Genomic DNA, 21,337 nt, shown 5'->3' with positions numbered 1-21,337 from the left:
ACATATGTTGCCATTTAAAAAAGTCAAGGTGACCTTGACTTGTTTACGTAAAAAACATCTTTTGAGATTGAAGTATATACGACCATATAGTCCACCGAACACTGACAAAATTGTATCTGAAAGTTTTTTCAATTGCACCACCGAAAATGCCTAGAAAAATTGGTGACAAATCTTCGCGCGTACACCCTGTACACGGAGTGTCCCAACTGTAAAGAATGACGTTAGAAGCGACATATTCGATGGTCCCTGCTCAAGGCAGCTGGAACACCCTGCACATCGAAAATGAACATGTCTCTTTGAGAATGCTGTTCGCCTTGCTCTGCACCCTCGGCACGCAACAGATAATTAAAGTGTTACCCTGCATGTAACGAGCATGGCATTAAACGACGCTGTGGCCTAGATAAATGTTGATGGGGACGTGTGAGACGTTCTTTATGGGCACAGATTAATCGGACATTAATTATCGCCACGTGGCTATGATCCATAAAGAAGTGTGTCTCTCGGAAGGTCTTACCTTGCTTCGCCGGGTCTGGCCAAGGCGAGAAAAATAACGAGAATCTTTATTAATATATACATCTCAGCCATTGTTCTATCGAAAATGCTCGATTATTTCTGTTGAAAATAGGCCAACAGTTCTCGATATACGTTATATACTTACTCTCTTTGATCACTTGCTCGCTGGGGTACGTCTTCAGGTTCAGGTTCGACGACGAGTGTGGAGGTTCTGAAGAGGACAAAGGATAATTTCAATGAACGTCGATGCTAGAGAAGACAAACCGTGGGCAATCCTGCGAATCTACGAACCGCAATTCTCTTCGTCGGAACGATCTCTGCACTCTGGGATCCCGTTGCAAATGGAGGATTGTGGGACGCAGTCCTTGTCGGTGACGCACATGATGAAGCCGGCAGGACATCGTCCAGGCATCGGATGGGGTACTGGGCGATCTAACGAACCGAATAAATAAATAAATATTTGGCATATAATAAGTAAATAAATATTAGCAATATAATAAATAAGTAAATAAATATCAGCAATATAATAAGTAAGTAAATAAATATCAGCAATATAATAAGTAGATAAATAAATATCAGCAATATAATAAGTAAGTAAATAAATATCAGCAATATATAATAAGTAGATAAATAAATATTAGCAATATAATAAGTAAGTGAATAAATATCAGCAATATAATAAGTAGATAAATAAATATCAGCAATATAAGTAAATAAATATCAGCAATATAATAAGTAGATAAATAAATATCAGCAATATAAGTAAATAAATATCGGCAATATAATAAGTAGATAAATAAATATCAGCAATATAAGTAAGTAAATAAATATCAGCAATATAATAAGTAAGTAAATAAATATCAGCAATATAATAAATAAGTAAATAAAAATCAGCAATAAAATAAATAAATAAATATCAGCAATAAAATAAATAAATAAATATCGACAATATGGATTATAGAAGCATTACCGCATTCCTCTTCGTCGGTTCCGTCGGCACAGTTGATGTAGCCGTCGCACTTTTGGTCGGACCTGATGCAGTCTCCGTTCGCGCACTGGAACTGATCCTTTCCGCAGCCTAAAATAACAATAGACGTTGCAGAATGACGTAACGCAGATGGGACACCAACGAAACCAATATATACATATAAATGTATAATATCTGCGAGAAATATGAACGATACACGAATGTTTGTCGATCAGACAGGGATCTATCGTTACCAGAGAAACAGTCCTCTAAGGGTACGCGGGTCGTCAAAGTATCTAACGAGAACATCCGTAAAATAAATCAGTCAAACACTCTCTGTGCGGTCTGCACGCTGTGCAGACAAAGAACAATCATCTACGACACCTAGAGAAAAAGGGACATGCTGAGTAAACGGTTCCGGCGATCTCTTTTTTTCTGTACAGGTGTTCGCTACAAGGTGTATACACTGGACTCATGCCACGAGCGAGGTGTGAACATCTACGGGTATCAGGCAGGACGACTATATTTATACAGGGCCGTTTGTACAGGGCGTCCTATTGCAAATCGCACGGGGACCCTATCTTCCCTCCCCCCAAAAAACTGTATCAAGCGGAACCCGTTCCGCTCGGGACAATTTCTCGACGCTACGAATGGGACACCCTGTAGCAGTTGTCCGAGCGAGTAGTCAAGTGTCTACTCGAGCAAAACACAGTCTATTTGGCTGCTGCTAATACTGAAAGAAAACGAAGATCCCGGAGAGTCTGTGGCGTCCTCGGAACGACATTGTCGGAGACATTGATCCCGATGGTCCACGAAAGATTTCAGGCTTTGGCGAATGTTGTCAAGATTATGTCGCGATCAGGCGATGAAAGTGAAAAAAGCATATGGAGAAAGGAGGCCAACAGATCTCGGGGGTCCCGAGGTGATCTAACCGAAGCAATACTGTTCGTCGGTAAAGTCGCGGCAATCGTAGAAATGGTCGCAGTGCTGGATTTCGGGGATGCAAGTGCCATCAGCACAAACAAAATCATCCGGAGCACAACTCCTTCGTGTGCTTAGGTTAGCCGGCGGCTGATAGTCCGACTTGTGACCCCTGCCAGCCTGGTTCTCGTAGGTATGGCTGTCCGGATGCCCCCCCGAGGAGGTTCTATCCGCATTTCTACCTAGAAGTAACCGAACGCCTAAGCCTGTGCCTCTAATTGGCCATCGACGGAATTGTTTGTACGATTCTCTTTCGGTCCTCGACGGCCATTTAGGACTCTGGCCAAACAACATGATCCCCATCGACCATTTTTCTCTTTTTTCCCCCTTCTCTGAGACAGAGCCAGTGCTTCTAGAGCTCTGACCGAGGAACACCGTGCGACTCGAATTCCTCGTGGTTGCGTGTTCCTGTATTCGAGCGCATAACTTGGAACAGAATTTTCTGTCGGGGAAACCGAGATATTTTTCTCTTTTCTTTTTTTTTTCAAGTAAGATCTGGCAGCGGTACATGGTGCAGTCAGTGCGACACGATTCGTTGCCTCTAGCAGGTGTGCACGCTTGTGTCAGAACCAAACATTGTGTACGCACCTGGTGCTCAGTGTGATCTAACGGATCGAAGGTGCAAGATCGAAAGTGAAGTGTATTTACAAAGAGCTTTGGCAGTCTCTCTGCTCCCAGCGAACGAGCCCGCAACAGGCTGGAAACCCGTTTATCTCCTGGACCGAAATCGTTTGAAATCTTCAGAGGTTTAAAGTTAGGGTGCAACGGATCTTTCCAGCCCATTGCGGAGCCCAATGACTCCTCGAGCGGTGTTTTAATCGTTTCAATGAAATGTTCGTTAAGAGGTTCAGTGCCGACAATCAACGAGCTCCCACAAAGTCGAAGCAATTTAATTAATTCAATTGAAAGTAGAGAATTAAAATGTAAGTCGATGAAATTGGAACGCTTTCGCATCCGAAATGTCACAGCCAAGACCAGTTTCCTCGAATGTAGATGTTCCAAAAGTGACTCAAAATTGAGAAGTGAGGCGCTGCTGAGGTGATTTGAAGGAACTTTTTCCTTAGCGAAAGTGCGATCCGCGCCTTCGTTTACGAGTTATTAACGAAAAACGGTGACCAATGAGAGACGAGATCCAGCTGGCGCGAAACGGCCGAGTCAATTAGCGGAGCTGGGCTTCGTTCGTTGGGCTTCGGCCTCTGATTGGTCACTGTTTTTCGTTAATAACTCGTCGATGAAGCATCTTCGCTATGGAAAAAAGTTACCGTAATTTCTCCCGGAAATGCCAAATTCTGGGTTGCTGTGAAATTCTCTGTGTTAGTTCTAGGCCTATCTAATTTAGTGCTATGCCCGAAAAAATCGCGGCTTAGTGTTCTCAGATCTGCCGATTTCAAACCCGAAAATTTCTGAGAGAAATTTCTGTACTTTCAGTGATCCCAGGCACTTCTTATTTCTCGATTTCGTGTAACTTCTGGGACACCCTGAACTATGATAAGAATGAATTCTCAAAATTGGTCTCAGAATTAGTGTCACCAACGTGCGACCGACGCGGCGCTCAACGTGTCAAAGCGTCGTCCGTCGAAATCTCGAGGTGTCATTGGAAAGGATCAAGATCTACTCGCAGCCATGTTTCCAATGCCATTTCAATGAAGTTCCATGGCTGGTAGCACAGCTTGTGTCAGTGAGCCCTCCGGCAGTGCTGCCAACTTTAGGCCGGCCTACGTTCCTCTACGTGGCGTCTAGGTGCGGTTTCGTCATCCTGGCACCTGGCCGCGCAAGTTCGCTCACCTTCGGGACAGTTGAACTCGTCGTCCTCGTCGGGACAGTCGAAACTACCGTCGCAAACGGTGTACAAGGGGATGCAGGTTCTGCCGTCGCGACAGGAGAACTCGTCCTGCTGACATCTTACCGGTTGCGGATGCTTGTCGGTTCCGTCTGGGTCCGCTGCAATTTTCACGGTCGTTACTTTCTCCGACACCGCGCTATTTTTAGTTCGATGATCTCAAGTGAAGCGTTTCGAGGAGGCTGTACAGAGTGTACGAAATTGTTCGGTCCAGGCGTATTTCTGCGTCTTCGAATCGGTGGAGATCGGTAAGCTGACGCGACATTGTTCTTGCGCATGATTTTCAAGGTCAAAGTTCTTTTTATCGCGTTGTATTCTACACATCGTGGGGGCAAAAGGCGTTGAAGGAATTGTGGGTCAAAAGTCAACGGTTTTAATAAAAAATGATAGCAAAGTCATGTTAGTATCGCACGTTAAAAGTGATATAATAAGGCGCGGTGCGGCACTTAACGTGTAATACTAATCGCAGGTGGGCATGATTATTCGAATGAATTCCTTATAGTCGAATACTTTGTTCGAATGATTCATTATTCGTCATAAATTATTTTATTCATCTATTCGGACAATTCTTTATTCGAATGGTTATTTATACGAATAACTCTTTATAATTATAACTCAAATAATTCTTCATTTGAATAATTCTTTATTCGAATAATTCATTATTCGTCATAAATTATTCTATCTATTTATTCGAATAATTCTTTATTCGAATAGCTCTTTATTCAAATAATTCTTTATTCGAATAATTCTTTATTCAAATAATTCTTCATTTGAATAATTCTTTATTCGAATAATTCGAAAAATTCTTAATTCGAAAAGAGAGAGAGAGAGAGAGAGAGAGAGAGAGAGAGAGATCTTTACTTGAATAATTTCTTTTTTATAATTCGAATAGAATTTTTGCCAAACTCTGATACTAACGTGACTTTGCTATCATTTTTTATAAGAACCATTGAGTTTTAACTGCATGGTTCCTTTAAGGCTATTGTTTCTCCAATAACAAAATAATTGACCTCGAAAATCATGCTCACGGACAATTTTCCGGCAACTTTCCTTTAGAAATCTCCATCGATCTGAAAATGCGGAATACACCTATGACATCCAAGACCAAACAATTTTATACACCCTGTACATACAGTGCCTCACGAAAGTATTCGGACGCCATTTTAAAACGGAACAAGTTTTTCAAGGTTCGACCAAATGGTTCGACTTCATCTTGAGTTGTTAAATGGACCAGCTTACAACGTCAAACAGTTTTCTTCGACAATTATGATGAATTGTAACGATAAACAAAATAAAATTCATTTTCCCAAACTTCTCTACCTGATCCTAGAACGAGAAATACTGCTATTTCCGCATTGTTCAAATTTTCGTTCTAGCTTCACATAAAAAAATTAGAAAACCGAGCTTTTCTCGTCGCTTCGACCGCAATTTTTGCAAGATCTCTTCCAAGCACGTTCCAGTAAACTAATTCCCCCAACATCTCGAAAATATTCGCGTCGTTCGACCGAATTCGTGAAAAGATCGTTCCGATTTAAAAGGCGTTCGAACACTTTCGTCGGGCACCGTAAGTACGCTTCGTCCACACGGTGTCCAACGAATCACGCATTCAGACTCAGACAAAGTAAGAGAACAGGAGCGTCTCGCGAACGATAGCTCCGGACATATAATCTTACGGCAGTTGCGCTCGTCGCTGTTGTCTAGGCAGTCCTGGTTGTTGTCGCAGAAGAAGTCCTTGTTGATGCACACGCCGTTGTCGCATGGTTTCTGTCCGTTCGGGCACTCTGTAAAACCATTCGCGGGGGTCAGCGGCGGCAAAGAAGCCTCGGCGACCGATAGAAAACGATAGAAAGATATCCCATAGACAATAGAGAAAGAAAATGTCGGCAGTGCACACGCCTGCGGCGTTACCGAGCGAAATGCGGCAGACCTTTCGGAAAAACTGCCGGCCGATTTTATACGCCGGCTGGCCGAAGGAGGGTCTGGTTTGAATAAGTGGCCGCGATAATTAAGCGATCGATAGACTGTCCCGCGAGGGACCAGGGGAGGATAAGCCGGGCTCGTCAAACAAACAGGGTGCACACTGCCGGATGTCATGCGACGTTTCATAAAAGAGACGCGGAGTACACCGGCTCATCCCATATTAGCTTCACGGAAATTAGTCGGAAATAGAATTGGAATACCGATTCGATTAAGCCGACAATTATGCCAGTCGGCGAGCTCGTTAGCTAAGCATTCCACTCGGCTAATTTCGAACCTCGAACTGTTTTCCCCGGATCGGCGGTTCCGATGCGAATTCGCGGAATGTCGCGAGAGATCCTCAAGCGAAATTCGCGCGACCGTAGTCGCGCGTTTTCGAGCTCCTGGACGGTTATTAATCCTTTGCATCTCGGCTGGCGACTCCGAGGCGCCATTGAAAACCGTTCGATCGCGTTGGAAAACAAGTTTATTAATCAGATTTGTTTGTATTTAAATTGTATATTAAATGTTTGAACGTTCAAACGTTGTATTTATATTAAATTGTTTCGTATGTATAACACGCACTAGGTTGTATGAAATGGAAACACCATTTGGATCGGCAAAACTATTTGAAATTTCGCGTTAATTTGGCTCCGAGTGCAAAGGTTTAACGCTGGAACTACCACCACCAGTCAAACTGACTGATTTCACGATTTCATCTTAAAATTCTTACTTTACTTCACGTCACATGTTTGTTCCGCAATGATGCGATCACCTTTGCAGCGGCAATCAATAGCGTAATACGATGAACTCTATTTTCGTTTCATTTGTTCATAATTTATTCTCAAAATGGAATAGTAATAACGGAAAGATATATTTCAAACAAATCGATAAATGCAAAAATATTCTACTATCATGTATCTCTTAAAAACCAGCCATTTCTACTGGTTTCGGTGGAAACAGTTCCGTCTTGGCTGTGTTGCTAGTTTCAGCGTTAATTAACGCCGGATAGGAAGAGGAGTTTCCGCGGCAGGTATCGATCACGCGGGCCATTTTGAACGGTACAGCGAAGGTTTCGAGCGGCTCGGGCCGTTTTCTGTTGTCAGTAACAGCGGCGAGCATCGTTCGCGATCGGTTCTCTGCGGAGGGCGGCGCGGCGCGCAATTCGTTACCATTATCGGGCGGCCGTGTCATTCGGCCCGCTAATCGGCCCGATAATCAGCATTAATGCCGAAGGCGTTTTGCCGCGGTATTGCCGATCGGTATTCCAATTGAAGAAGGACGCCGCTATCGGAAGAGTAGCAAGTTGCGAAAATTCTACTGTGCAGCCACGATAACTCCGTGAACTACGTCCTCCCTGGGGAGGACGGGGCGGGGTGTATAAATGTACTTTCCCAAAAGCTACGAACGTTCAGACGGTATCAGACAGATAGATCTAGGCAGAAGGAGACGCCTCGTAAATCTAAGACTATGTAGTATAGGTATCATAAGACAGAGAGAAGGAAAAAGACAGAGAGAGAGAGAAAGAGAGACAAGTCAGAAATAAAACACGTCCGAGAGATTGTCGAAAGGCGGCAGAGATTCGGAGTGATACCGGATCCAGAGAATTTCGTGACGTTTTCAAAAGTACAGTAATTTCTCCTGGAAATGCCAAATTTCGGGTTGCTGTGAATTTCCCTGAGCCAGTCCTACGCCTATGCCTTTTGGGTGTGACTCAGATAAGGAAAACCGCGGAGCTACTAGGCACGTGACCGTCGAATCGTGTAACGTAGCCTCCGAATTGCCTTCGAATCGTGGCAAAAAATTGGAAATAAAAAAGTTAGCTTAGCGATTGGAATTAAAATCGAAAATTTGTCAGAATTCATTTTCCGCAGCGTCGGGCTTGGTCGCTTCGGACTGTGATAAAGAAGAACGACAAAATCGTAGGTCGAAAATTTTGACGTCGTTCGAAAGAGAAGACTTTGATCTTGAAGATCGTGGTGATCGAAATCGTGGGAAAAATTGTTCAGACTCTGGAGAGACGTTCGAATGCAGAGTTTCCGAGAAAGATAAATCGAAGTTGGAAAATTCACTTTCGCTAATGAAAAAATATTTTTCATTCGAAATGATTCAGGGAGATTATAGTAGAGGCTTTTCAAAATTGATCTAGCTGGTATAGATTGTTGTACAATTATTTTTTGCGGACTGGCCAGAGTTTCTATAAAAACGACCCGAAGAATCGCGACTTAGTATTCTCGGATTTGCCGGTTTCAATTCCAAGCACCGAACATTTCTGGGAGAAATTACTGCATCTACCGCAGCGGCATCGAAATACATTTCCAAGAATGATTTTCACAGCGAAATGTCACCAGATTCTCGAGAGAAAGAAATGGAAAGACACACGTACAGGTGAAAGAAAGAGAAAAATGCTCGTTCACATATCAATCTTCAGGCAACCTGTGCTGAAAGAAGAGAGAGAGAGGTGAGAAAAAAGAGAGAAAGAGCGAGAGAGACAAAGAGAAAGAAAAAGAGAGAGAGAGAGAGGGTCGAGCAAGTAGCATCACGATTCGGAAACGCAGTATTATCGAGTCGCTCAAACTGTTCAGTCGAGAGAAAAGTGTCAAAGAGTCAACAGGCCTGAAACACACAAAGACAGTTTTGCGGGGGTAGGGGGGATGGTTTTTCTGTTCCAGGGATCACGGAACAATTCGTCCGAGGGTGTGCGAAAATTCGCCGGGGATTGGAAGGAGAGCAGAACGCGCGGAAGGGGTGGGTCGGAGATGGGGAGAGGGGGCGCGCGAGCTCTCTCCGGCAACATCCCTCGCAAATTATTCGGACAAAAATAGCGCAACTGGGTCGAGGATTCTAAAGAAATTTTTAGACGAACGAGTCGAATAATAATAACCACTTTGACCGAATCAATTATGCGCCGGGCGTTGCCGCATACATGTGTCCCGAATGGGTGGTGGGTGGTTTTCTGGCTGAAAAATTCATTGGACTCCGGCCCGCTCGCGAATCTTCGAGCGGTAAACGCGAAAAAGCTGCTCGCAAAACCGGCAGCACGGCGATTTTTTTTCATGCGGACCTTCGCCCCCGAGAAAAACGTCTTCAAATGCGGTCGAGGGTGCGTGCTCGCGCGCGCAACCGCTCCAGCGGTTCTCAAAATTCAAGTCTCCTCTCGCCGAAATATTCGCCGACTATGCTGGCACAATCATTTTCGAGAACCCCGCGGAATTAGCACGACGAAACAACGGCCAATTAATTGCAGGAGATTTTCTTCTCGCTTCGAGGGTTGAAACTATTTTTCCTTTGATCTCAAGAGTTGATAATATTTTTCTGATGATCGTTCTTGCAAATTATGATCGTTTAGAGTGTCTTTTTAAAAAGGAGGTTCATGGTGGTGTCGTCATAAATCAAATTGAACTAATTGAAATTGTAACTTGTTGAAAAAATGTTGTCCTTCAATTAAGGGTTGAAATTATTTTTCCTTTGATCTCAAGAGTTGATAATATTTTTCTTATGATTATTTTTGCAAATTATGATCGTTTAGAGTGTCTCTCTAAAAAGGAGGTTCATGGTGGTGTCGCCATAAATCAAATTGAACTAATTAAAATTGTAAATGATTGAAGACAAAATTTGTTCTTCAATTAAGCATTGAAACTGTTTTCCCTTCGATATTAAAAATTCGAAAAACTTGTCTAGCGATTGACCATACAGCTTATAATTATATAGGGTGTTTTAAAAAGAAAGGGTTCGCGGTTGCGTCAGCATGAATAACAGCGAATTAACTATAATCGCACGAGAACGATTTTTCTGTCCGCCTTGGCGATCGAAACACAATTTCCCGTCGGATCTAAAAAAATTTGTCGGGCGTACGTTTCGACAATAGCTCGCGCATAGAATCTGTTTTTTGAAAAATTGTTGGCCGAGTGGTCGCGGCGCCAGCGTCGAGGCGAGGACGGCAGTCAACGTCCGCGTGCCGAAGAGGAGAGCACGGTCGATAGAATGACGAAACGAGATTAACGGCTCTCGCCGAGTCTGGCCGAGCCCTCGCATTAGTTACAGCTTCTTAATTGCCGCCTTGAAGACCGACGCGCGAGCCGAGGAGCCTCCCGAAGCGATCCCGCGCGCCCACGCATCGATTTCCATTCTCTTGGCTTCTGTTCGCCTCCTCGTTTTTCACGCTCGGCTCTCCCGTTCAGACCGTGCAGCTACCTACCGTTCGATCTTTATGGGAAATACGCTGCCCGGTAAATAAATACCCTTAAGAATCTCCTGCCCGGCCAATGGGAATTAGGGGAACGATCGATGTATGTTACGCTGACTGTTGCATCTGTCTTTTGATACGGTTCGATTCGCTAATGGAATCGCAAACAATCCGTCGGGGGAAGAATTTATTACACCGCGCATGCAATCAATTATTTATCGTCTATGTACCGTCGAACGACTCGCTTGCGAAATTTCTCATAAACGTTTCGCGAACTCGGCGCATATTTCGCCACCGCGCGCGCCGCGATCAATAAATTATTCATCCCAACCTTGGATCCGTTACGAAATCTTATCGACCGAATATCGCGCGACAACTACAATCGTCTTCGCGTATTCACACGTATATACAGGGTGTCCGGTCGCGTACATCGACGGTGCATATTTCGCCACCACGAAATCTTCCCGGCCGAATATCGCGCGACAATCACAATCGTCTTCAGGAATGTATACGTATACACAGGTCGTTCGGTCGCGTGCGCGGCCGTTGTTTCCGGCGGATTTTAAACCCGGCTGATTCGTAATTAAATATTATCTCGACGGATAAATAATAAAGGAATCCGGCCGTGAAAAGAGAACAAGGGGGACCGGTATTATGGGGACGGCGGCCGCACAAAGGGAAAGTGAAAATAGAGGAACGGAGGAAAAACTCGAATAAAAGGCTGGCTGATGAAATCTAAACATAAAAGAGCCTGGATCCCGAACAGATGTGAATTACGATTCAAATTAAAACAAACATTGCAGGCCAACTTTACATAATTGACGCAGAGAAATAAACGGGAGCGCGAATGAAATTCCCGGAGAATCCCGGCCCGATCTCGAACCGAGCCAACGAACGAAAAACGTTCGCCGGTCCGCGTCGCGGCCGTTTTCCACGGGGATGATTACGGAGTGCGCGCGGAATTGCAATCTTTGGGGATAGAAGGCGAAGGCCTGCGAACCCCATGAGATGCCGGCCGGGCGGCCGGTGTTAATGGGATTCCGTCGAAGATTCGCCGGCGGTGAAACAAAAAGCGCGAGGTCAAACGGAACGTCGAAACTCGTAGCGGGAATAATTCATCAGCTGCGTGTTAGAGTAGCTCGGTGAAATTACGTGTGTTGGGAGGGTGGGGAGCGAGGGGTGGTGGCGCGGGATGCAGGCAGGGGGGAACAAACAGACAGATAAGATACAGAGAGAGAAAAAATGGGTCGAGAATGAAACAGGAATGATTCTCGTTGCGCCTTGATTGCTTCTCCCGGGGAAAATTGCCTCGAGTCCACGTCGATGTCTCGAGCCGCTATAGATCACGGGGATCTACCTGCGGGATCCAGCATCTGAGTCACGAAACGTCGTTCGAGATGCATATCAAACCGTGCCGTCGATTGTCTAGAAATTATTTTTCTTCTCTTCGAGGCCGTTACCTCTTCAGGCTCGCTCTTCAGGGCCGCTTAGATCAAGGTAGATCATCGGGATAGATCCTCAGGGTCTACCTTGAGCCACCCGGAGGAGCGAGAAACTCGCGCGGCATGGACTCGAGGGCAACTTGTCCCCGGGGAGGTCTCGAGTCCTCAAGGTCGAGGAACCCGAAGATCGCTGGAGAACGAAACAGTACCCGAAGGGGCCGAGCCCGGCCTTGAGTCACGGCAGTTGATCTCGTCGGAGCCGTCGCGACAGTGTGGCTGGCCGTCGCAACGTCTCTTACTGTCGAGGCACAGCCCGTCGTTGCACCGGAACATTCCAGCCGGACATTCGTTCACTACAATTTCATCCCGAGAATGGCTAAGTTGTTCTCCGTCACAGCATCGTGCAGTCGTCGGGATACGGGATCAGAGCGGAGGAAGAAAAATGGCCCTGTCGACAGGCGTCTCCTGTCCCCTTCAGCGTTTCATTGGCTCTTCAGGCTCGAGCGGTACGTTTAACACACGATCAACCTAGGGACCTCTTTGACCCTAGAGGCCATGGCCTTGCAGGAACCAGAAGACCTCGGAGAATTTTCTGCCCCTGGGATACCCAAGTCTAAAAGGTCTCCCGAGACCGGCATAGGCTCCGAGGCCTAGAAGAGCCTGCTGAAGTTACGCCTCTTTGATCCTGAAGAGCATGGCCTTCCAGGACCCTGCTAGAAGACCTTGGAGATTCATCTACCTCTGGGATACCCAAGTCTAAAAGGTCTCCCGAGACCGGCATAGGCTTCGAGGCCTAGAAGAGCCTGCTGAAGTTACACCTTTTTGATCCTGAAGACCATAGCCTTCCAGAATCCTGCTAGAAGACCTTGGAGATTCGTCTACCCTTGAGATACCCAAGTCTAAAAGGTCTGCCAAGACTGTCATAGCTTCTCAGGGCTAGAAAAACCTGCTGAAGTTACACCTTTTCGATCCCGAAGACCATGGCCTTCCAGAACCCTGCTATATAATATAACCTTGGAGATTCGTCTACCCCTGAGATACTCAAATCTAAAAGGTATCCCAAGACTGGCATAGCTCGCAAGCCTAAAAGAATCTGCCGAAGTTATATCGTCGAACCTGAAGAGGACCTTGCAGCTGGGGACAGTGGACGCAGTCGCCACCCTTGCCCCAGGCTACCTCGCGAGCACGTTCGTCCTTCCGAGTCCCAGAACGTCGAGAAGTACTTACACATTCGGTCGAAGTTGTCGAAAGACCATGAAATCATGCAACCTCTACTGTTCATGCAAGAAGATGAGACGCGTGCAACACGAAGAAACAGTAAAACTCTACCGATTGCTTGCTAAGGCAGCGAACTAGACACACGGACGATCGGCGAGGGAATGCGATTGTTGATCGATCTGATAATCGTCGCGGAGGATTGTGCTTGTTTGTTAGTCGTTTTGCTCTCTGAGTGACTCGAACGAGGATTAGTGGGGCAACCGTGGCACCGATCAAACGTCGTCGAACATGATATCTTAACTGTGGTAGCAGGGAAAGAGAGGGTGCACGGCCAATTTTCCGAGTGGAGCGGAAGAGGCGGGACTACGGGAGAGACACATAGTTACCACATCGATCCTCGTCAGATCCGTCAGAGCACTGCATTATGCCGTCGCATCTCACGGTTTCCGGCAAACATTCACCGCTGGCGCATTTCCATTCAGCCGGGGTGCAGACACCTTGCCGATACAACACGTGTAAAGCACACGAACAGAGCGTTAGCGTGGCCGATTCGTTAGGCGATTCACTGGGTGACGGGAGGGGAGGGTGTAACGGGGTCACTCGGAGGTCGCAGTTCGTCGAAATATTGAATCAGTGATCGTTTCAGGCTTCTCTTTTCAGTTTCCAAGTGGTCCCAGTCAAGATTTAAGGTCGTCAGTTTAAGGATGCGACGATTACCATGCTCGTTAAAATCACGTCCGAAGTTTCTGGCAAATTAAATAATTTCTTTCAGCTGTATCGCACTTCTTGAAACATTTTAATTATACGTTGATGTCTTTTATACGAGTACGAACTTTTTCATGATTCAAATATATCAAGAACACGATATCCTTCGATTTAATAATACTGTTTTTAGATACAAGCAAAATTATTGTAAGGGCATAGTAACCAGGAGGAGTCACAGCAATTGACGCATCCTAGTGGGACCTTGAGTGGAATAGGTATGTTTTTGGTCAGGCTTCAAGTGGGCAGTATCTGTCAGTGATCGGGCTTTGAGTAAATTAGGCCTGCTACTGGTCAGCCTTACAGGAGATTAGGATTCTTTCTGGTCAGACTTCAAGTGGATTAGGGCTGTTACTGGTCAGATTTTTAGACTGCTAATCTTAGATTCTTAGACTGCTAATTTCTAGACTAATCAGATGTCTGACTATATGTAGCTTGGATTTATTATTAATCAGGCTTTATGTAGACTGGATCAATTATTGGTCAGGCTTTAAGTAGATTGGATATATTATTTGTCAGACTTTCGGCGGATTGGGTCAATTATTCGTCAGCCTTTCAGTAGAGTGGATCAGTTATTGGCCAGCCTTTCAGTAAACTGTGTCAATTACTTGTCAAACTTTCAGTAGATCGAGTCGATCACGGTTCAGACTACGAAGTAAGCCACGTTTATCACCGTATTCTGAATGCGCGAGCAACCGAGCGACCCGTTGTAGGATGAACAGAGGTCTTACCACAGCCACGTTCGTCGCTGCCATCTAGGCAGTCGAAGATATTGTCGCATTTGCGTCTTAGCAGCACACATCTGCCGTCGTCGCAACGCATATGCTTGCTCGGATCGCATTCCCTTGGTCCCGGATCGGTCCAGGTAGGCCAAGACGGTTCTGAGCGGTTCACATAGACAAACAATGCGTTGCGAAAAATACTACTCCCAAAAAACGAAGCGGTTACTAGGCGGTGAGCAAACAAGTACGGCCGGGGACCAGGACGCTCCTCGTTCCGGCCGTTCTCTGCGCGGGATGGATCCTTCGAGTAGGATCTCTCGCGAGAGCAAAGAAGGCCGGATTCTTTAATCCGGCTAATTAATTAAAGCGGCCTGATCCCCGTCGGCGAGTGCTGGACAAACAACGACAGTCTCTACCTGGGCAGACTGTGGACTCGTGCGGCAAGCACACAGCGCAGAGGGAGAGGAGTCGAATTACAGTCCAAAGCAGACATCAAAACATATATGAGGGTCTTGAGGGACACTGGCTGGCCCGGTTAGAGGTCCTTCTTTCCGAGTGGCTCGGCCAAGAATTTCTCAAACTTGCGCCGCCACTTGTTCAAACTCCGTCGAACCAGATCAAACTTGCTCGAACCTTCTCAAACATCTCGAACACTCCCGGCCAAACGAACCGGATCAAATCGAAGGGCCTCGCCCCGGGTCCGCCAGTGCCTACAATTGATATCACCGGTGCGCGGAATCCTCGTTAAAGTGGTCCCGAAAGTATGTTCAAAATTTCGCACACTTGAGAAACCGGCGATAGGATTCCGCGCGGCCGGCGTTCCACGAACGTACAAACGAACGGGAAAATGAAATAAAAATGGGGAGAAAAGGCGTACTGGGAAGCTCAGTCGTGTGTGTATTGTTCTTGTTCGCACAATCTTCGTCGCTGTGGTCGGGACAGTCCGGATGGCCGTCGCACCTGTAGACCCCCTCGATGCACTTGTTCCCGGAGTGGCATTTGAACTGCGTGGGCGTGCATTCCCGTTCTGTTTGTTTAGTGTGGCGGTCGTTTGTGTCGCAGCGGGAATATATATGAGCAGAGAACACACATTTATGTACAGAGATGTCGACGATCAACTGGGAAGCGGCGAACTTCGTTTCGGGGACCAGGGGGTGGCCCCGAAGGAGGTGACCGACTATAGGGCCCTCGTTCGCGTGACATTCTCGGCGATCATCGAAATCAGAGGACCTCCGACAGGCACGCCCCCTGTTCCCCGAGACAGGGGTCGACAGTTCCTCGACGAAAGGAGGGCTACTTCTGTGTGAACTATTCTCCTCGGGCTATTCGTTTCTATCGTGACACCACGGAAGCTGAAAGAAGCTCGAACAACGAAAGCGTTCGACCAACACTAGTACGAAAGCTGTTTGCTTGTCGCGAGTTACGGGATCCGTATTCGGGGTGCAACTTACAGGATCAACGGTTAATCGATCGAACAACCGGTCACCGTTAGTTCTACGACCGGAACGATAAAGTCTCGCGACCATCGTTCACGCTACGCACAATTAATTTACAAGATTAACAAGAGGGGGGGCGGTGGACACGCGAAGCTATTAGTGCGAGGACGACAGCGACGATGAACGTTCCGATGCCCGGAAACGCGTCCGCGGCGTGTTTTCGATCCGCGGCTATCCGGACCGTGAAAATAAACCGACTTTTCGGTAAACGCCGCTTCATTGAACCGCGATTGAAATTGGATAAGAGCCGGCGATCCCTAAAATCAATACGCGCGGAGCGACCTCGGTCGGCTTAAGTCGGAATCCGATGCCGCTTACCGCCGTTTCAAAATTTTCAATTAATGAAGTTCGTATAATCGGAAATTTATCGTCTCCTTATACATCCAATACCATATAATAAAGGAAAGTTTTGTTTTCAAAGGAAAACAAAATATAATATAATAAAATAAAATGAAATTAGATATAAAAGATATGATATAATATAAAATGAGATAAAATAAAATCAAATATAAAAGATATAATATAATAGAATGAAACAAAATGAAATCAAATATAAAAAATATAATATAACAAAATGAAATCAAATATAATAAATATAATCAATATAATAGATTAAAATAGAATAGAATGAGATACAATTAATTAAGCTGAAACGAAATACAAAAATTCGCGCAACGGAAAGTTTCCAATTAATTAACGAAGACTGTGATTCCGAGCGTTCATCGTCGCGGCCCTGTCCGACGCTGTCACAGAGCAGCCCCGAGAGGCGAGGATTATTGTAGCAGGCGGAAGCTGGTACCGTTCGCGCGTTCGCTTCTCCCCTAGGATCCATCGCGATCGATAGGATCGACGGATCGATGGATCGGCGCACGTCGAACGGCCCCGTTAGAGAACGTAAGTGATTGTATACCGCAGTCAAGCTCGTCTTCTGCCCTCGGGCAGTCGTCCAATCCGTCGCAAACCGCGCCCTTCGATATGCAAGAGCCGTCGCTGCAGGTGAAGTCCATAGAAGGGCACGGGGCCGAATCTACAGGGCGCCACCGGCAAAAACAAACAGCCTGTTTCGTCAACACTGGCCACCCCTTTCTCCGAGGCTCCGGGCTGTTCGCGGGTCCATGGCTCAACCACGAGGATCGCCCGACCGTGAAAAGCTCGAAGCCCCGTCGGGGGAGCGTTATGTACAAAAGCTGTCCACCCTGGGACACATTTAAAGCGACACGGGACGTCGACACACTGAAAGCAGTTTGTCACAGTGATCGTTACAGTACACTGTGGGCCTGCGATATATTCCTCGGCCCGTAAGCTCACCGGTCGCCTTGCCACGCCGACTCGGTCCTTGATCGGTCTCCGAGTGGAATAGGTTCGCCGTTGCACGGCCTCGAACCACGGCAGATTCGACTTAGTCGAGTAGATTCGGTCGGGCATTGTTCAGCCGCGAAGTAGATCAATCTCGCGTCTGCTCGGACACAGCAAATTCAGTCTACCAGTAGTCAGTCAGGTGAGTCAAGTAGATTCAGTCGGATGGACCAGACTCGAAGTGGATTGAACCGGCTACTGATCAGACGGTGAAGTAGATTGTGTACAGCCCATGGTCAGACGCCGAGTGAATTGATCCGATAAGTGGTTAGACGGCGGGCAAGTAGGTCGAGGAAATGTAGGTCAGACGTCAAGGAGAACAGGAGAGTACGTGGTCAGACACCTAGTAGATCGAGTCAATCATTGGTTAGGCATCAAGGAGAATAAGAAAGTACGTGGTCAGACGCCTAGTGGGTCAATGATTTGTGAAACTGGAGTGACTGGTAAGACGCATATTCAAATCGAGTCAGGAACGGGTTTTGCTAATGATCTCGTGATTGATCAGACATAGAGCCCAGTCGGCGTGGCAAGGCCTTCGATCCTCTCGGCAGTGAAGCGACTTTTCCTCTGAATATCCGCAGCCCAGCAGAGCGACCAACTCCTCGACGGGGCTGGATACAACGTGGGGGGTGGGGGGGACTTTTTACAGGGGAGTCCTTCGAAGCTGACTAACACTTAAAGCAATCTGAAGAAGCCCCTGGTGGACGGGTTAGAATAATATTCCGTGGGTTTATGTACAGTGTCTGGGTATCGAGTGGAACGTATTGTGTCTGTTCGCAGCTAGCTACCTCGACGGGTAAGGAAACGGGAACTACGTGTCCGAGCAAATCCGGTGGGATTAGCTCGCCGGGTCCCGGGCGAGCACTAATAAACAGAGCTCGTCGTGCTCCGTTCGAACATAGAGCCCACTGTTCTCTAGTGGAATTTTCTGGGGATTAAAAGTGCTCGTCGGACTCCTCCCTCGCATTCGCGGCGCCTCGGCTGTTCCCTAGAAAAATCCTAAGGGGCTTCGAGAGTCCCCGAGTGATGTCAGACCTAGCTCTAGCCTCTCGAGAATCTAAGATCGCGAATGCCGAGGGAATCGTCGGAGCAGATGAAATCCCCTAGATCCTCCCAAGGCGTTTTTGTACAGCACAGATTGGACGTCACAAAGTTCCCATAGAAGTCCGAGCACGGAAGACTCTTCTTCGCCAGTTCGAAGCCGTTTTGTACAACATCGACAGAAAGAATGCCCGGAGTCCGACTGGCTCCGCGGACGTCCGGCGTCTGAGTGTCCCACGAAGCGAGATAGTCTGTACAGCTTAGGAAGAGGACAGCTGCACACCCATTCTGAACTACCTTCGTTGCCGCAATCGGCCTCGTCGACTCCGTTCCTGCAGTCGGTGTGCCCGTCGCAGACATACACGTTGTTGATGCACCTGCCGTCGCAGGGGAACTGGTACTCGCTGCAGGACGGCAGGTCGCCCCTCTGCCTATGGTTCGTGTCGCCGTTGCCGAAGTCGTGGCAATCGAACTCGTCGGTGCCGTCTTTGCAGTCCTGCTGCCTGTCGCACTTCATGCTGTTATAGACACATAAGTCGTCGTCGCAGAGGAACATGTCATCCCCGCACAAGTAAACTTGCGACGACCCCCTCGGCTCCACGATGAACTCGGTCATGCTCATATTCTGTCCGAGAGTCGAAGACCCGGGTGTCTCGGCACTCTGTTTGCTCGTCGAATCTTCCTCCATCGGGCTGATAGTACGCTCCTCGGGGTCTAAATATTTCGGTGATGCCGTGGAGGTCCAATCGGGGTACCTGTTGGAGAAGTTGTCGACGGTCGCGCTGGACCGGTTCGCTTTCTTCCTCGCCTTGTTCCCGTGCTCCTTTTTCCCTCCGTGACCCGACTTTGGCTTCCTCGTGCTCCACCCGGCGAACACCTCCACCAAGTCCGGGGACACTGTTGTTTTGCTGAGATTAGAGCTGGCTCCCCAGAGGTCCGCCTGTTCCTTCGACTCTTCAGGGTTCTCCGGGGTGTAGTTCGCCTCGTCTGTGGTGAACGTCGCCGCCTCTCCGGAGCCGTTCAGGTTAGAGTATATTTCCTTGTGCTGGAGCAGCAGTTTCCAGTACTGGTCGCAGTCCTTGGGACAGATGCGGCTCAACTCCACGAAGATCTCGTCGCTTTCGTTCAAGAAGATCTTCAGATACTTCTTCAACAGCCTGCACTTAACATTGTCCTTCGCGTTGTTCCTGGAATCGGTCGATTCGGTGCTGATGTCCTCCACCGTTGTCCGGGTGATGTCATCCTCGAAGCGTTCTGCGGAGAATCGCGACAGTCTTGTCTTGATCGCAACATCTTCCTCTGTATTTATCTGCACAGTGCTGTCTTCGCGTACCGTTGCCAGGTCTTCGGCACCTTCGTCAGTGAACCATTCGCCCGTAGTTGCCTCGAAAGGTTCGACGGACGTTGTCTCTTCCGCTGACGTCCACTCCTGGGTCGAAGAGCTCGGACGTTCCCCTTCGTCTCCCACGATCTCCAATCCGTTCCTCGTGCTGCCACCGCCATCTTCAAGTTCTATCTCATTCTCTTTCAGACTCCCGTCGCTAAATACCTTGAACTGCGACGAATAAAGGCCAGTTGTGGAGGCCGAAGGTTCCGTCGAAGCGCTGTATCTCATCGCGGCGGTACGATAAATGTATCGCGACAGATGTTCGACCTCCGGTGTCTCGGTCTCCTCTTCAGCAACGCTCGACGCAGCCCAAGTTGCATCCTGGACGATCGCCTCAGGCGTGGACGAATCTTCTTCGCGAACCACGTTCGCGTTCTTCGCGTTCTTCCCGGCCTTTTGTTTGCGATGCTTTCTCCTTCCGGTCTTCTTCTTCTTCCCCTCCGACACGGTGGTCTCTTCAGCAACCGTGGACCAGGAGGCGTCCGCGAGGATCTGAGAAGGCGTGGGCAACTCCTCCGTGTCAACTACAGTCGTATTATCGGCGTCGGTCTCGTTCTTCGGGTTCTTTCGTCTCTGATGCTTCCCCTTCCTCCTCCTCTTCTTCTTCTTCTCCTCCAACACAGGGCTCTCTTCGGCAACAATGGACTTGACAGCGTTCCCAAAAATCGAAGCAGGCGTGGAGAACTCCTCCGTGTCAGTCGCGGTCGAATTATCGACGTCGGAGTCGTCCTTCGGGTGCTTTCTTCTCCGATGCTTCCCCCTCCTCCTCTTCTTCTTCTTCTTCATGTCCATGTTCCCTTCAGCAACCGCGGACCTAACGTCACCTCCGAAGATCGAAGCAGGCGTGGACAACTCCTCCGTGTCAGTCGCGGTCGAATCGTCGACGTCCGAGTCCTTCTTCGGGGTCCCTTCGGTCGCACGCGTCACCCTCCTCCCCTTCCTTCCTCTCCGCACCGTCCTCTTCGAGATCGTCTCGGTGGTCTGATCAGCGAAGTCTTCCAGCTTCTCCAACAGTCGTCGGCCAATGTTGCCGGAACGCTTCGAGCGTGCATTATAGAAACCGATCGGTGCTCCTCCATTTATCGAGCCGCTTCTCCCTTCAGGGTCTGATTTCATGGCCGACGTTATTATCGCCAGCTGCTCCCGAGATATGTTAAACCTCGCCATGAACATCCCCACGTCGTTGTACACGTTCCGCCACGAAAATTTCTCTAGGATGACAATCACGATGAACGATCGCGGCCGATTCAACGTTACCAAACAGGATCCAGGAAATTCTCCCTAGGGTCTAGATCCCCCCTAGGATCCGGGAGGCTCGCCCTAGGCCCCGCGAAGATCAGCCTACGATCCAGGAATCTAGGAAATCCAAGGATCTAGGAAACTTTCCGCGGGATCCGGGAGATTCTCCGCGGGATCCGGGAGATTCTCCGCAGGATCCGGGAGATTCTGGCCAGGAACGACGAAGCTTCC

The 21,337-nt window shown here is 47.8% G+C and overlaps 1 protein-coding gene across 5 annotated transcripts in view; it reads right to left on the bottom strand.

The window, feature by feature from the left end:
* trol (terribly reduced optic lobes) overlaps window positions 1–21,337 on the bottom strand; it is a 195,700-nt gene that overhangs the window by 22,476 nt on the left and 151,887 nt on the right. For 2 of the 5 annotated variants that reach the window (XM_076522130.1, XM_076522132.1), the window contains exons 15-21: window positions 18,778–21,078; window positions 5,975–6,082; window positions 4,247–4,402; window positions 1,484–1,591; window positions 805–945; window positions 659–724; window positions 515–529 (exon numbers count right to left, since the gene is read on the bottom strand). In XM_076522130.1, coding sequence (XP_076378245.1) covers window positions 515–529; window positions 659–724; window positions 805–945; window positions 1,484–1,591; window positions 4,247–4,402; window positions 5,975–6,082; window positions 18,778–21,078 — 2,895 coding nt within the window. Of the gene's footprint in view, window positions 1–514; window positions 530–658; window positions 725–804; window positions 946–1,483; window positions 1,592–2,412; window positions 2,601–4,224; window positions 4,403–5,974; window positions 6,083–12,094; window positions 12,239–13,489; window positions 13,601–14,596; window positions 14,747–15,464; window positions 15,615–16,993; window positions 17,111–18,777; window positions 21,079–21,337 lie in introns of all 5 variants that reach the window. The other 3 variants (XM_076522133.1, XM_076522134.1, XM_076522131.1) reach the window with 3 other exon arrangements.

The sequence above is a fragment of the Megalopta genalis genome, chromosome 5 (genome assembly GCF_051020955.1).
Source record: "Megalopta genalis isolate 19385.01 chromosome 5, iyMegGena1_principal, whole genome shotgun sequence".
In the NCBI taxonomy this organism is placed as follows: Eukaryota; Metazoa; Arthropoda; class Insecta; order Hymenoptera; family Halictidae; genus Megalopta; species Megalopta genalis.
This window is presented reverse-complemented; position numbering and strand designations above follow the sequence as displayed.